General features: G+C 38.8%; 2 protein-coding genes across 24 annotated transcripts; one reads left to right on the forward strand and one right to left on the reverse strand.

The window, feature by feature from the left end:
• The first annotated feature begins 1,670 nt into the window (after window positions 1-1,670).
• Window positions 1,671-4,862, forward strand: LOC114288634 (AAA-ATPase At3g50940-like). Its single transcript, XM_082922249.1, has 2 exons — window positions 1,671-2,720; window positions 4,235-4,862. Exons 1-2 carry the CDS (start codon window positions 1,749-1,751, stop codon window positions 4,655-4,657), a joined length of 1,395 nt encoding a protein of 464 aa, XP_082778375.1. The 5' UTR covers window positions 1,671-1,748; the 3' UTR covers window positions 4,658-4,862.
• A 165-nt stretch (window positions 4,863-5,027) lies between these two features.
• Window positions 5,028-14,418, reverse strand: LOC114288633 (bifunctional dihydrofolate reductase-thymidylate synthase). Of its 23 annotated transcripts, none has more exons than XM_028232162.2 (13): window positions 14,154-14,294; window positions 13,349-13,507; window positions 12,706-13,276; window positions 12,232-12,631; window positions 12,099-12,143; window positions 8,754-8,819; window positions 7,320-7,381; window positions 7,157-7,231; window positions 6,910-7,075; window positions 6,687-6,810; window positions 6,425-6,531; window positions 5,945-6,031; window positions 5,028-5,250 (listed from the first exon to the last, which is right to left on the reverse strand). In XM_028232162.2, exons 2-13 carry the CDS (start codon window positions 13,407-13,409, stop codon window positions 5,239-5,241), a joined length of 1,776 nt encoding a protein of 591 aa, XP_028087963.2. In that variant the 5' UTR covers window positions 13,410-13,507; window positions 14,154-14,294; the 3' UTR covers window positions 5,028-5,238. The 23 variants fall into 23 exon arrangements, 19 of the variants coding, with proteins under 19 accessions (XP_028087963.2, XP_082778370.1, XP_028087973.2 ...); XR_014365236.1 differs by lacking the exon at window positions 5,028-5,250 and adding an exon at window positions 6,159-6,283 and having other exon boundaries at window positions 5,830-6,031; window positions 12,706-13,253; window positions 13,447-13,507; window positions 14,192-14,378; XR_014365235.1 differs by lacking the exon at window positions 5,028-5,250 and adding an exon at window positions 6,159-6,283 and having other exon boundaries at window positions 5,830-6,031; window positions 13,447-13,507; window positions 14,154-14,378.
• Between the last annotated feature and the right edge of the window lie 450 nt (window positions 14,419-14,868).

Genomic DNA, 14,868 nt, shown 5'->3' on the forward strand with positions numbered 1-14,868 from the left:
ATGTGTTTCTATAATTTTGTACTATAAAATAGCCTAGAAAAGACTCTAATGAATTTAATAATAATATCTTAGGCCTCGTTTGGAAATAGGTTATTTTAGTAACTTTTTAAATTTTAGCTAAAATATGAGATTAAAAAAAAAAAAACAGAAATCTTTAACTTTTTCGTATAAGTTATAAGTTTTCTAATTTTTTTAATAATTTTTTGATTTTTAAACAAAAACTATTACTTTTCAAACGAGACCTTGATCAAGAAGTAGATTTTCAAGCCACAGCAAAACAAATCTATATTGATTAGGGATGGCAATTTGAAACCGGCCCGACGGGGACCCGACCCCCCGACCCCAATCACAATGGTTTTTCCCCGAAAAATATCCCCGCGGGGACGGGGATGGTATTTGAAATTAAATCCCCAATTAGTTTCGGGCCGGGGACGGGGATAGCTTTCATAGCCCCGGACCCGGCCCGTCCCCATCTCCATCCCCGTCTCCGGTTTTCTCCCCAAAATAAAATTACTATAATACCCTTGTCTATATATATTACTATAATCCCCGTCTCCTTCCTCACACAATCACACAAACACACAGCTTCATTCGCGTGAGAGAGAGAGAGAGAAAGAGAGAAAGAGAGAGAGAAGAAAGTCACAACTTCCTCACACACTGATCTCTTTCGCCGCCGTCCTCCGCCGATCTGATAGCACCGCTCCTCCACCGCCCTCCTCAACTCTCTCACTCGTATCTTCTCTTTCGACTCTCTCACTGTCTTCACTCTCTCGTTGTTACCTCTCACTCTCTCTCAACTCTCTCGTTCTTCTCTCTCTCTCTCTCTCTCTCTCTCTCTCTCTCAGCTCTCTCATAGTCATGGAGACATCACCACCACCATCGCTGGCCCCGCCACAGCCACCGTCACCGTCAATCTCGCCAACGCTGTCGATCTGTTAGATTTGTCATCTCTCTCTCTCTGATCTGATGTTGTTGTTGTTGATCTGTACTCAGATCTGTGTTGTTCAGAATAATTTTTTTTAATTTGTTTAATTATCTATATTGTTCAAAATTGATCTGTACTCAGATCTGGTTTGTTGATTTGTGATATTATATTGATTAGTCAGTGTTTTGTTGAACAAAATTCGAAAAAAAAAAAAAAAAAAGCTCGGGGATCTTTCGGGGTCGGGGAAACCCGATCCCCGTTAGGGGACGGGGACAGAAGGGTGATGGGCTCCCCCGCCGGGGATCGAGGGCGGAGATTTTATAATCTTGGGGGATCGGGGACGGGGAGGATGGTCCCCGGCCCCGCCCCGACCCGTTGCCATTCCTAATATTGTTCTTTTAAAAAGCCAATTACACTTTTAAAATTTCTTAAGCAACAATTTGGTTAAATTGATTTTTTTTAAGGACACTTGTGATAATCTTTTAATTTAAATTTTTTTTTTTTTTTTTTGAATGAATCACGTTTTAAGATAAATTATCAACAATCCTAACCAATGTTTGGTTTAGAAATTTAAATAAAAATTTTAAAAATAAATAAAATATAATTATATTTTACATATATATTTTTTTTCTTTTAAATTTTTACTTAACTCATAAACCAAACATAAATTCATAAACCAAACCCAATGTAGTTTCCAAAATCTCCAAACCGTAGTTTCCAAAATCTCCAACGAGGAAAAGAAACCGCCTCAAACACTTAACAATATCTAACAAAATAAATTTCTCTAATCAATTAAGATTATTATTTTTATTAAAAAAAAAAAATGGTGTTTTCACGCGAAACGTTACCTTCCTGCACCGCCGTTTTATCGGCGGTGGCGTCTCTCACCGCCTCCGCCGTCCTTCTCCGCACCATCGCCACCGATCTCATCCCCGCCGAAATCCACGACTACTTCTTCTCATCCCTCTCAAAACTCTCCCACCGCCTCTCCTCCCAACTCACCGTCGTCATCGAAGAGTTCCAAGGCCTCACCTCCAACACCATGTTCGACGCCGCCAACATTTACCAAGGCACCAAGCTCTCATCTTCGACTCGCCGAATCAAAGTGAACAAGCTCGATAAAGACGAACAACTCTCCGTCACCGTCGACAGAAACCAAGAGATTGTCGATCTCTTCCAAAACGTGAAGCTCAAGTGGATTCTACAGTCCACAGCAATCAAATCGTCATCGTCCAAAGCCGATAATGCCAGAACGGAGCTGCGATTCTTCGAGTTGAGCTTTCATAAGAAACACAAAGATATGGTGTTAAATGTTTACTTAAATCATATATTGGAACAAGCCAAGGCGATTAAAGAGGAGAGAAAGGCGGTCAGATTACACACGGTTGATTACAACGGGACCGATTATTGGAGCTCGGTGGCTTTAAATCATCCGGCGACGTTTGATACGATGGCGATGGATGAAGAGATGAAGATGGAGTTGATGGAGGATTTAAATCGGTTTGTTAGTAGGAAGGATTACTATAGGAGGGTTGGGAAGGATTGGAAGCGAGGGTATTTGTTTTACGGGCCGCCTGGGACGGGGAAGTCGAGTTTGGTTGCGGCTATGGCGAATTATCTCAACTTTGATGTATATGACTTGGATCTGAGGGAAGTGCAGTGCAATTCGGATTTGAGAAGGTTGCTGATTGGTTCGGCAAACCGGTCCATACTTGTGATCCAGGACATTGATTGTAATGTTGGGGTGCAGAATCCGGAGGCGGAGAGTGAAGGCAGAACGGTTGAGGATGACAAGGTTAGGCTCCTACACTATATGTATAAGTTGGCAAATAGCACAGATAAATTTTACAAAACACAGAACCGGACAGAGACACAGAATGTGTATAGAATGACAAAAAATAAAAATAAAAATTATAAGTGATCCCAATAACAAAATGTTAGTGATACTTACAAATAAAACACTAGATAATAAACAAAATAAAAGTTACAACAATTAATATAAGAGCTGAGGCGCGCGAAATTCGCTCTCTTTAAGGAGATTCAAGCCCTCTGCGGTTAGGCAATGCCTCACACCGGTGTAGCAGAAAAACCTTGACTTGTCCCCCAGAATTCAACAGCCCGACTAAGTGGTATGGTTCACCAATACTGCACAATTGGTTGAACCCAAAGCTTTATCTCACATACCCTTTTTATTTGCCTGATAATCTCACTCACTCAAGACATAACAACACAACCAAAACTTCTTCTCTCTTATATGTCTCCAAAGATAGGACATAAGTTAATATATATATAGAAATCAAAATTAGTTAGACAAGTTCTTGGTGGGGAAGAAACGGATGAAGACAAGGAATGAATAAGTCTTGGTGGACTTGACCAAGACTTGGATAAGATAAGATTGGTGGATAAATTATGGAGACTAAGACCAAGACCTTGGATGACTTGGAAGGCTTAACAAGAAAAAAAAGAAAAGAAAACCAACTTATAACACATTATAATATTAAAATACCTGCTAACACAAAACATGTAAAATTTTAGCTGTCGCCCAAGAGAAGTTTAAAAAAAAGAAAAGTCAAATGACTTGCTCATAAAGGAGGGTGCATGAGGAAACTAGGAGAAACTATACCAAAAAATGTTTATAATGTTATGTCAAGTAAAATGTCTCACATATGTGTATTGTGTCAACATATTGCCACGCATCCCAAGAAAAAAAATAAAAGAAAAGGTAGTTATTGTCAATTTTAGAAATTGTTTGGAATGAACTATATAAATGTATTTTTTGACTTTTTAACTAAACAAGTAGAGGAAAAAAATATATATGTTTGAAATAAATTTTTGACTTTTTATGAAAAAAATATATATTAAAATATTATATCAACTAATAAAATTATCTTCCTATCCTTCTGAGCACTGACATACTTTCCGTGCATGTCAGTGAAGTCTTGCGTCAGTGCATTATGCTACACTTTTCTTTTCTTTTTTTTATACCAAAAAGTACACTGTTGGAAGGGGACAAAACCAAGGGCATTTTTATCTTTTTACTTTCTGCCTATTCAGTCTTTTTTTTTTTCGTCCAAATATGTGAATAGTGTTAACTTTTTTAACTTTTTATCTTTTAAGGGAATGCCAAACACCTGGCATAACAAAAAAGTAATTAGCCGGCCCAGTGCGGATCCATCGATCATACTCTCAACTTAGAGCCAAATCAAAGCATTTTGCTTTCAGTTGTTTCTTCATGCCAGATGCGCGTTGTCTTAGATGGTTACTTTTGCAATAACAGCACTGACCTCTGTTTGGTGACTTCCGCTGCAGATTACTCTCTCTGGACTGCTCAACTTCATCGATGGCTTGTGGTCGAGCTGTGGGGATGAGCGGATAATAGTGCTTACAACCAATCACAAGGACCGGCTCGATCCAGCATTGTTGCGACCTGGCCGCATGGACCTACACATTCACATGTCTTACTGCACCTTCAACTGCTTCAAGACACTAGCATTTAATTATCTAAAGATAGAAGAGCACCCGCTATTTGGAGAGATCAAGGAGTTGTTAATGAAAGTTCAAGCTACGCCTGCTGAGATTGCAGGACAACTAATGAAGAATGACAATGCTGAAATAGCACTTCAAAATCTCATCAAACACCTCCACAAGAAGGAAACACGGCATGACCAAGATGAAACAATAATGCAGCAAGAACAACTCAAGCTAGAGGGCACTAGCAGAGAGAACAATTGAGAGAAGCAGAGAACAGACCTGCAACAGTTATTTAGGGTTTTGACATTCTTGACTAAATACAACTTTATTTTTTTCGAGTATAGAGTGAGATTTCATTTATTTAATTCAGTAAAAGAATATTGAACTATACCATTTCCTTGTTTAATTTGTTTAAGTGAATGCACTGTGTCATGTATGCATAGCCAAGTGAAGTTTGCTTCTTCCGAAGCTCATTCAGTACTCGTTGTTAACATGGTATGAAATATTAGAGAGCGAGCTCCAGTTACATGTTTCTAAAGCTTTTGCTACTTTTGCATAATTCCCACAATCATACAGAACTACTCGCATAAATCCTACAATAGTAACTAAGAATAATTTCCTACATGGAAAATCAGTGAATACAAAGTTGCTATTAAAGTGAGCAAATAGTATTTGAAGCTTACATTGCCTAAATTACACACTGCAACCTGACAAAAAAGTTGCGTTTTGCACTTTGGAGAGAATGGTTAAGGAAGATTCTAGTTCCTAGTTACTTACAGATGAGCCTTACCATCATGAACTAAAGAAGTCACAGCTGCTGCATCCAAGAATTGAAGTCAAGTCTAGTTCATACACTGAAAACCAACCCAAATCTTTATGCACCAGCTCCGACAAAGTAGGAAAATAAGAACAACAATTTCACCAAAGAAACATTTCAAAACACTAGAGAACCATTTTGTATATGCAGTCGATACACAACACAAATTCAACTGCACGGATGTTTGACCATTCATGTTCCTTTTGGACTATAAAAATACATTTCAACTGTGTCACATTATATTTGCATGCATTTTCAAAATCATATATACAAAAAGAAGAAAATGGGAAAGAGTCGAAAGACTCCTAGCATATCAACACAATTCAATAAAGCAGTTCCCAACGAAGTAAAGTTCTGTAATATGACTTCATTCAGGGGAACAAAAGCCCCCTTATATACTAATGTGCAAATGTGGTGCCAGCAAAGAACAATGAGTATTACAATCAAAGAAAGGAAGCAGGCACAGGGGGGAGGGTTTGTTGATTGATTCCAGTAGTAGTGATTGCAAGCACACCAAACACGTAGTATTCAATACGAAAATTAGTATAAAATGCTTTGATGGGATAAATAATAGAAAAGGTAGTCAGAAAGAAAAAAACTAACCAAAAGAAACAAATTACAAATTGAACAGTTCCAATTACCTCAAAAAATAACAGGGATCGTGCTTCAGTTGAACAAAAAAGAACAACAATTATCACTCTAAAGTTCTATACTACTATTTCCATTTCTACCTTCTGGTGAGGATCATAACCTATAAGTTTGAAGTCGGCTGCCACGAATGAATCTATATCTGTCTTCTGCGGATTGACCTTCAAAATCTGTATTGCAAAAGTAGAATATAAAGATTCAATAAAAGGAAAAAAGTGAAACAGCTCCATCTAAAGCCTGATTGCAAGAATAGTAGTTGGACACTGCCTGTAGTTTCACATGAAAAAGGCAAGCAACCTCATGTTTTGAGTTCCATCAATCTCACTGTATTTTCCATTGTTTCATCAAATATGAAAGTCGATGACTTTTCCATTCCAATGGTCAGTTCAAAAGCTTACAAGTAAGCATTCCTCCACCAAGAGCTGACAACATTGCAATAGGACCAGTGTTTAAAAACAACAAAGAATCCAACAACTTGTGAAAGAACAAAGGATGTTTACAAAGTGAAGCACATTTAGTTAGGTCAATTAATTCAAATCCTGTTATTTATACTGCATACTTACTGGGAAGGGCTTAGGAAGTTTATAGAGCTGCTCCTGTAGAGGCCTGATATGAGTTTTATAAACATGAGCATCCCCTATTACGTGGATGAAATCACCAGGAACAAGCCCTGTTTAGGAAAATTGACATACAACATTCTTTACAAGGCCCGCACGTGTGAGATAAGTAATAACCAATGAACAATGATTACACTGAAACGCCACAAAAGAAGAGATACTGTGCGTTTTAATAATTTGGTTTCTCATTGTGGAAGAGAATGCATACCGCAAACATGAGCAATGATGCATGTCAATAGAGCATAAGATGCGATATTAAATGGCACACGAAGACCAATATCAGCAGACCACTGATACATTTGACAGGACAGCTCCCCATGGGCTACATAAAACTGCAATAGACAGACAGATTACAAAAAGTAGAGTTGTAACACTTCAGATAATTATTAAATGACGGGAAAACTTTGTAAGTCAATTAGCATATTCCAAACCTGTGCAAACATGTGGCAACGTGGGAGAGCCATCAACTTAAGATCAGATGGATTCCAAGCTGAGAGGAGAATCCGCCTGTCGTCTGGTTTATTCCTGATCTTATCAATAACATCTAACAACTGATCAAATCCTTGGCCTGTGTAGTCAGCATGCATATTGGTGTATCTGGACACAAAACCCTTAAGAGAGGATCCCAAAATGAAAACCTAAGCTACACTTCCTTTAAATCAAGTACTTACAGCTGACCTGGCACCAAAGTGTCTCCACTGGAATCCGTATATGGGTCCCAAGTCACCCTCGTCCCTGTCTGCCAAGCCAATACTGAAACATACAGATTGCAGGGTATACATCAAATTGATCTGTGGGGACAAACAAGATTCAATCCAGATAGTAAGCACATTTCTCATGCCTGTCAAGGTAGTCTCTTGATGCATTAGCATCCCATATATGAATGTCCTCCTCCTGGAGAACCTATCAGCAACAATATGTTTTTATTATCAATTTCTCCCTCAGTAAACAATTAGTTTACCAATGAAAAAAAATTCAGTACATTGAAAGTTTTTGTAGCAAAGGCTATCAGAAAATGTGAAATGGTAACGCAGAGGGAAAAAAATTATATGCCAAATGACCAAATTCAGATTTCCTCAATTATCACATGTACATGACACATCATCCCATCATAGCAAGCAATCCTAGTAATAAGCAGAAAAAATTTAAACATGTATGCCAAACCAAGTCAATAAAGCAAGCAGCAATATGGTGAAATCAAAAGTGAACAGCTGCAATGAAATTTGAGTAGTGCATGTGCATCAAGATATTTGCATATGGGTATATTGCAACACAGAAGGCCAGTTCAAGGGACGATGCCATGCAATACTTATGAACATGTGCATTTCAAATCTTTAATGGCAATAATACAGTACAGGAATGAAGCAACTAGAGCAATGGACCACAATCAACGACAAAACTACAAAGCCTTGACTATTATGGGGTCAGGCAGGGACAAAGGTAGAAATTTTCCTTAGAGAGGCTTTTGTAGGTTGTTTAAAAACATTTAAACAAATTAAGGGCATATGCGGCGGATGGTGGGAAGGGGGACACTTGAAAGTAGGGAAATTTTGAGCCCTCTAGTCGCTAGGGTCAGGTATGTGCCTCATGTTTCACCATTCTACTCGATCAAGGTTCATAGCTTTAGTTAAACCACATGTCACCATTTATTTTCCATCTATCTCAAACTAGTTTAGTTTTGGCCTGTCTTCCCTTGCCATTTATTACCATTTATTACCATCAATATGAACAATGTCACATTCCAGCCACTTTTCATTTCTCAAATATGTTGTGCCCTATAGTCTTACAACTATCTTATATGTAATATATTTTCCAACTTCACAAGTATGGATTAACCACATCAGTCATCAAAAGCATAATATTCTAGAATGATACATGCATGATGTAACATTTCAAACGTATGTTGGCAGGCAATCCACCTTGCAGATTGCCATATGCCAACCCTCTCAAGTCCAATGTTAGTCAATAACCAAAGCAAGCCTCTCAACATCGGCTCAAGCTCATCAAGATAAATCAACACCTTGAGGCTCTGGTTTGTATGGTTTATCAGATCCTATTGAACAAGGAAAACCTTCTGTACCATAATTAGTTAGTTATTGCACATCCTTACAATATATTTTGAGTGTTGAAATATGACTATTTAGCAGAACATCTGGGCTCAGTACAACATTTGTAACAATTAGTCTTGAGTTAATTGTTCAAAAGTAAGAGAAAGCAACACGAAAAATAAAAGGCAATACATGGATTCTAATGCATTAAGTGAAGCTACAATTACCTTGGCATTTGTTGAACCGCTAATAAACCACAAAAGTTCTTCAACAACACCTCTCCAAAAAAGTCTCTGTCTAACAAACACATCAGTGTCATCCCAAAAAAACATAGATGATGTAAAAATTAATGTATTATTATTGATTGATATATTGATATCTATTACAATGATTCATGATTCCTATATATAGAAGAGGGTGAGTGTGTAGTAGGTAAGGAGTAGGTGAAGTGGAGGTGGTAGTGGTGTAGTGGGTTAGGTTTAGTGGAGTAGGTGAGGTGGTAGTGGTGTAGTGGGTTAGGTTTAGTGGAGTAGGTGAGGTGGTAGTGGTGTAGTGGGTTAGGTTTAGTGGAGTAGGTTTAAGTAGGTGGAGAGTAGGTGGATTTTAACAGCCCCCCGCAAACTCAAGGGGGATAGGAACTAACCAACTTGAGTTTGGAGAGAGTAACAAAATAAGAAAATACATAAAAATAAAAGAGGATAAGAGACACTGTATGGTCGTGTCAGACCATTGGTGAAGACACTGGATGGTGGTGTCATAACATTGTAGAGGACACTGTATGGGGGTGTCATAACCATGTAGAGGACACTGTATGGTGGTGTCATAACGGTGTAGAGGACACTGGATGGCGGTGTCAGACCGATGTAGAAGACAGTTTATGGGGTCATGTCGGACCGTTGTAGCAGACAATGTGGTGACAGTTGTTGTGACAGTTTACGGAGTCTTGCTGGACCCTTGTAGAAACTAACCGGAATCAATGTCGGGACAGTTTACAGAGTCTTGTCGGACCCATAAAGGAGCTAACCGGAATCAATGTCGGGACAGTTTACAGAGTCTTGTCGGACCCTTGAAGGAGCTAACCGGAATCAATGTCGGGACAGTTTACAGAGTCTTGTCGGACCCATAAAGGAGCTAACCGGAATCAATGTCGGGACAGTTTATAGGGTCATGTCGGACCGTCGTAAAAGTTGCACCCTCAAAAGGTGTGCCCAATCTTTCAAAAGGCGTGCCATCAAAAGGCGTGCCCAATTCATCAAAAGGCGTGCCATCAAAAGGCGTGCCATCAAAAGACGTGCCATCAAAAGGCGCGCCCATATTGTCGGCGAGCGTCGAGCGGCGCATGATGCGCGTGTCTGCCGCTTCGTCAGGGTCTTTATAAATCGAAGCGGAGGCTGAGGTTGGGAAGCATAACAAACCAGTTTGAAACCTCTGAACCTTTGCAGTCTGAAACACTCTGTAACCAACCCTTCTCTGAAACACTCAGCAACCCATAACATGGCCTCTTCTTCCCGTCCAGCTAACCAGAACATGGCCTCCTCTTCCCGTGGGCTACTTACGCTCTTTCCAGAACTGAATGAGTCCACAAGAGAAATAACTGGTGCGGTGGCCAGTGAACCTCAACCAAACACCTCTGGTTTTGCTCCGTTGAACTTTCCGATGCGGTCGGTGGAGCAAAAAATGGCGGTGCAGTCGGATGTGGAGGCCAATCAGTATACCTTGAAGTCATGTGTGGAAACCATGACTGCGGTTACAAATTTGTCGAACCGGCTGCAGAGCAGGACAAATGAGGTGCAGCAGTTAAATGCCCAACTGGCTCTGCTCCAGCGCATGTATAAGGATGCGCGAGCAGAGATAAGTGTGCTAAAGGCGGAAAACAAGGAGCTGAAGCGGAAGGCCACCGTGATGTTCCGATTTGGAGATCCGCCATATGCTGCAGTGGAGGAGCAGAGAGGAGGCAACTTGCTTGGTGGTCTAGGAAGCACGGAGGCAACACCGTCAAGGGCCGTCCAGGACGGAGGCAAGAAAAAGAGACCAGCGGCAGAGTAGAGAAGAAAAAAAAAAATCCCGCCGGTGGATGTGGTTGTTTTGTTTGTTTGGTTGTTGTGTTTTTTTTTTTTTTTGTTTTTTTTTTTGTGTGTGTAAAAGTGTGATCGGGGTTGTTCCCTGAGATAAATAAAATATGATTGGTTGTGCAAATTTGTAAATGGTTTGCAATGGTGTTTGGTATTTATTTTTTTTTTTTTGTTTTAATAAGAATAATAATAATAATAATAAATAGGTATCATGGAGTGGGCGGTGATAAAAATATGATTTAGAAAAAAAGAGGAAGGTGGTGGAATGATGGGTCAAAAAGTAGAATAAAAGAGAAAAAAAAAAAGGTGCACATGAGTTGGTATGTCAAAAAGTAGAATAAAAACAAAAGTGCACATGGGTTGGAAAGTAACATGACCTCGTCAATTATTTATCCATAACTAGTTCCTTTCTCCTTAAACCAGTATGGGATTTTTCTCTTGGTAAATATGATGTTATCATCGGGGAGACCCGGCAAAGCAAATGTCTCTGTAACATAGAACAAGAACCTGGGAATGGCGAGGCGAGCACCAAGGTCGGCAGTCCAGGGATGGAACATGTCGCTGACGATGCAATCAGGGCGGCGTCGTTTGAAATGATCGCCGATGACCTGCGATTTTGGACGCCGATCACGAGGTTGAGATTTTCCGGCGAGGAAAAGAAGCAGAAGCTTCCGAGATCGCAGGATTCGCCTCTGATGGTGACGACGTAGGCGAATCGGACGGCGATGATGAGAACACTGAAGACAAAGAGTCGAACCAGAATGTTCCTCAGTAAGCTTGGCTTAGACTCCATAGCTCTCTGTATATACTAAATCTAGAGAGAGGGAGAGAGAGCCGTGGGTCTCCTTGGTTTGATGCCAGGAGAGTGTAAAAGAAATTGAGAGAGAGATGTGGAATTTGTGGCAGCGGAGTGAAGGAATGTGTGGAGGTCCGGCGGGCGGCCAAGGCGAGGCTGCCGCCCGCCGGTGAAGCAGAATTACTAGTTTCTTAACCTTGCTCTGATACCATGTAAAAATTAATGTATTATTATTGATTGATATATTGATATCTATTACAATGATTCATGATTCCTATATATAGAAGAGGGTGAGTGTGTAGTAGGTAAGGAGTAGGTGAAGTGGAGGTGGTAGTGGTGTAGTGGGTTAGGTTTAGTGGAGTAGGTGAGGTGGTAGTGGTGTAGTGGGTTAGGTTTAGTGGAGTAGGTGAGGTGGTAGTGGTGTAGTGGGTTAGGTTTAGTGGAGTAGGTTTAAGTAGGTGGAGAGTAGGTGGATTTTAACAGATGAATAGAAATTGCATATCCACACATAACTGGAAAAGCTTGCCTGGGAAAGAATATGTAAAAGGAATACCAATCTAGAGAGACGAAAACATGACAATGTTGTGATGGTAATAAATAAAACACCATTAATACTGATCAACATAAGAACAAGAAAGGGGTACTCCCACAGGACATACAATATAACACATCGCAATTGCTTAAACTTTATAAACAATCAATACCTTGGTTGTGAGAAGTGGAAAACACTTACGGAGATTAAACTGCATCTGCGAATCAAACAAGATTTAGAAGCAATATGATATTTTCATACACTAACTGCAAAAACATGTGAACCAAGAAAAAGTTAGGAATTACCTGGCAACCAAATTTTGAAAGACTACCAGTCCCTGTCCCGTCATCTTTCTGGTTGCCACTTGAGATGATATCTTGAACCAGTCTCAGATACATGAACTCATCATGTTTCTCAAAAATCATCCTGGGCAAGAAGGTAAAATTCTCAACATTGAACTTAGTAGAATCTAAACTGCTATTGTAATTCACCCGGCTGCTTGAAGAAACAAGTTCAGTGGCAGATTTCCTCACACGGACATAAGTCACAAAACAATAACGAATATTGTTCTCCACTTGTGGCGAAGATGAGTACCATGGTTGAAAAACAGAGACATCAACAGGAGGAATGGAAGTGTCACATTCAATACTTGACTCAATTTCAGTCATGTGGATAGCATCGCATCCTGGAGCATTAAGTACCTCCCTGTACAGAAAAACATCAAACTTTTCTTATCAACAATAAAAATTTGTTAAATTCATGAAACAACAGTGAATTACCTTAGAATCTGACCACCTCCTATGATAAACACCTTCTCTATTGAAAAACAATAAGGAGGTCGTGCCAATAATTCCAAAGCAGATGGAATACTCCCACATATCACAACATTCTCAGCAGTAGCAATATCTAAACTCCCGGAACGAGTCAACAAAACATTTAGACGGCCAGGAAGAGGTCGATATTCAAGGGGAATACTTTCCCATGTTTTCCTCCCCATCACTACCGCATTCTTCGTCTCGGGATCTGATGTAGTCATTGTTATCTTGCTGAAAAATTTAAGATCAGAAGGCAACCTCCATGGTAACTTCCCGTCCTTCCCAATACCCATATCATGAGTTGCAGCCACCACAACTTGGTAAGTCCTCTGCAGATCAGGCTGCATATTTACATCACCAGTCGAAAGGCTCACAAAGGAGTTGCTAGCCGTAACTGAATATCTCAGGCAGGATCTGTACTTTGCAATCACATTTGGAACTCCAAACAATTGTGAGGATGCTAACACAGAACTAGAACTAAAAAAACAACTTCTATAAGAACTCAGCAGAACCTGAAAAGGATAACAGTGCAAGACTGTTGTAATTCAGTGTAGAACATTGCCAAGAAAAAACTGAGACAACAAACTAAGAAAGAAAATGAACTAACAAGAGCTTTCCTTTATGTTGGTTTTGGTACCCATGATTTGCCTCCACATATGAAAACACATTATAAGTTACATAAGATGTCAAGACTTGTGTGAAAACCTTGCATATATTAGGTTCCTTGGGCACAATCTCGTTTTAGTATCTGAACATCTGCTGAAAGCTACATGCCCAAAGCAGTAACATTATTCTCAAACAAAGGAAATCAAAGATGAATCTGGAAGAAATGCAAGTGTTGCAATGTCAATTGTTGCTTTAAGTTCTTACTATATTAAAAGGAATGTGATCCAATTTCCAAACATAGACAATGTTAAACAATTGTTGATGAGATCCACCTAAGTAATCTCAAAAAATTGGTAGTAGTGCATCATGACTGCCAAAACCCCAAAAACTATCTAAATGAAAATACTGGAACATAGTTTGAATCTCAACCCGAGATAAAGAGAATTGAACAAAATGGGGAAAATGTATGGAAATCCCTTGATTCATACCCTAAGTAGAATAAATAGATTGAAACCAATAAATAAAATAATCAAAAATTATCCACTAACATAAAAATGCTTGGAAAATCCATTGATTCATGCCCTAAGCAGACTAAATAAATTGAAATGAAAAAAATCAATACAAATAAAATCATCAAACATATTATCCACTGACATAATTAAAAATAAAAATAAAAATAAAAACATGTGTTGAGCATAAACTGAGAAAACATGTATTGCGTCACTTTAATCTCTACAATTGATAAGAAAAGCGCAAATAAAAATGAAAATGCTCAGAAGAATCAGGGTAATGAATTAGTAGCATACGTTTCAGTGGATTTACTTGATAGATTAGTTTTACTTGCCATTTTTCTAGCACATCCACTTTCTTTGTCTCTCGTTATTCCCGAGAACCAAACACAGTGAGAACTAACAGAAAGACGAAGCTGAAGTAAACAATGAAGATACACAACTCAAAAATTCATACAAAGGATTTCAAGTTTGAGTTCCCTGCTTTGCCATGTTTGATTACTCATCATTAGAGATAGAGTTAGAGAGTTGTTAGAGGCCCGAAAGCCTTTGTATAATGAACATTTTGTTTGGAACTTTAAATAAACAAAAATATAATAAAAATAAGAAAAATGTTTGGTTGCCACAAATTCTGTGGCTCAAATGGCTTGAAACTGTCAAAATGATGTCGTTTTGTATCGTTTTTTACTCAAAACGACGTCGTTTTGGGTGTTTTAAGCCAGTTGAGCCACAGAATTTGTGGCCCCCTAACATTGCTGTAATAATAATACATGTATCTTTTCATTTTCACTATTTTGTATTTGGATAGAATATTTAGTTATTTTAAAATTTATTTTCTATATACAAAAATCTTGATGATTTCTCATCAAATCTTAACAATTTTGATGGAGAAATAAAATATGAGTTTGGAGAAATTCATTTTTTCTCATTTTCTCTCATTATTTTTCATTTTCTTAATTATCCACATAAATTATACAAGCCCTCTTCTTCTAATTTTTTTTTTTCCTCATAA

The sequence above is a fragment of the Camellia sinensis genome, chromosome 3 (genome assembly GCF_055761805.1).
Source record: "Camellia sinensis isolate YWXY chromosome 3, ASM5576180v1, whole genome shotgun sequence".
Classification (NCBI taxonomy): domain Eukaryota; kingdom Viridiplantae; phylum Streptophyta; class Magnoliopsida; order Ericales; family Theaceae; genus Camellia; species Camellia sinensis.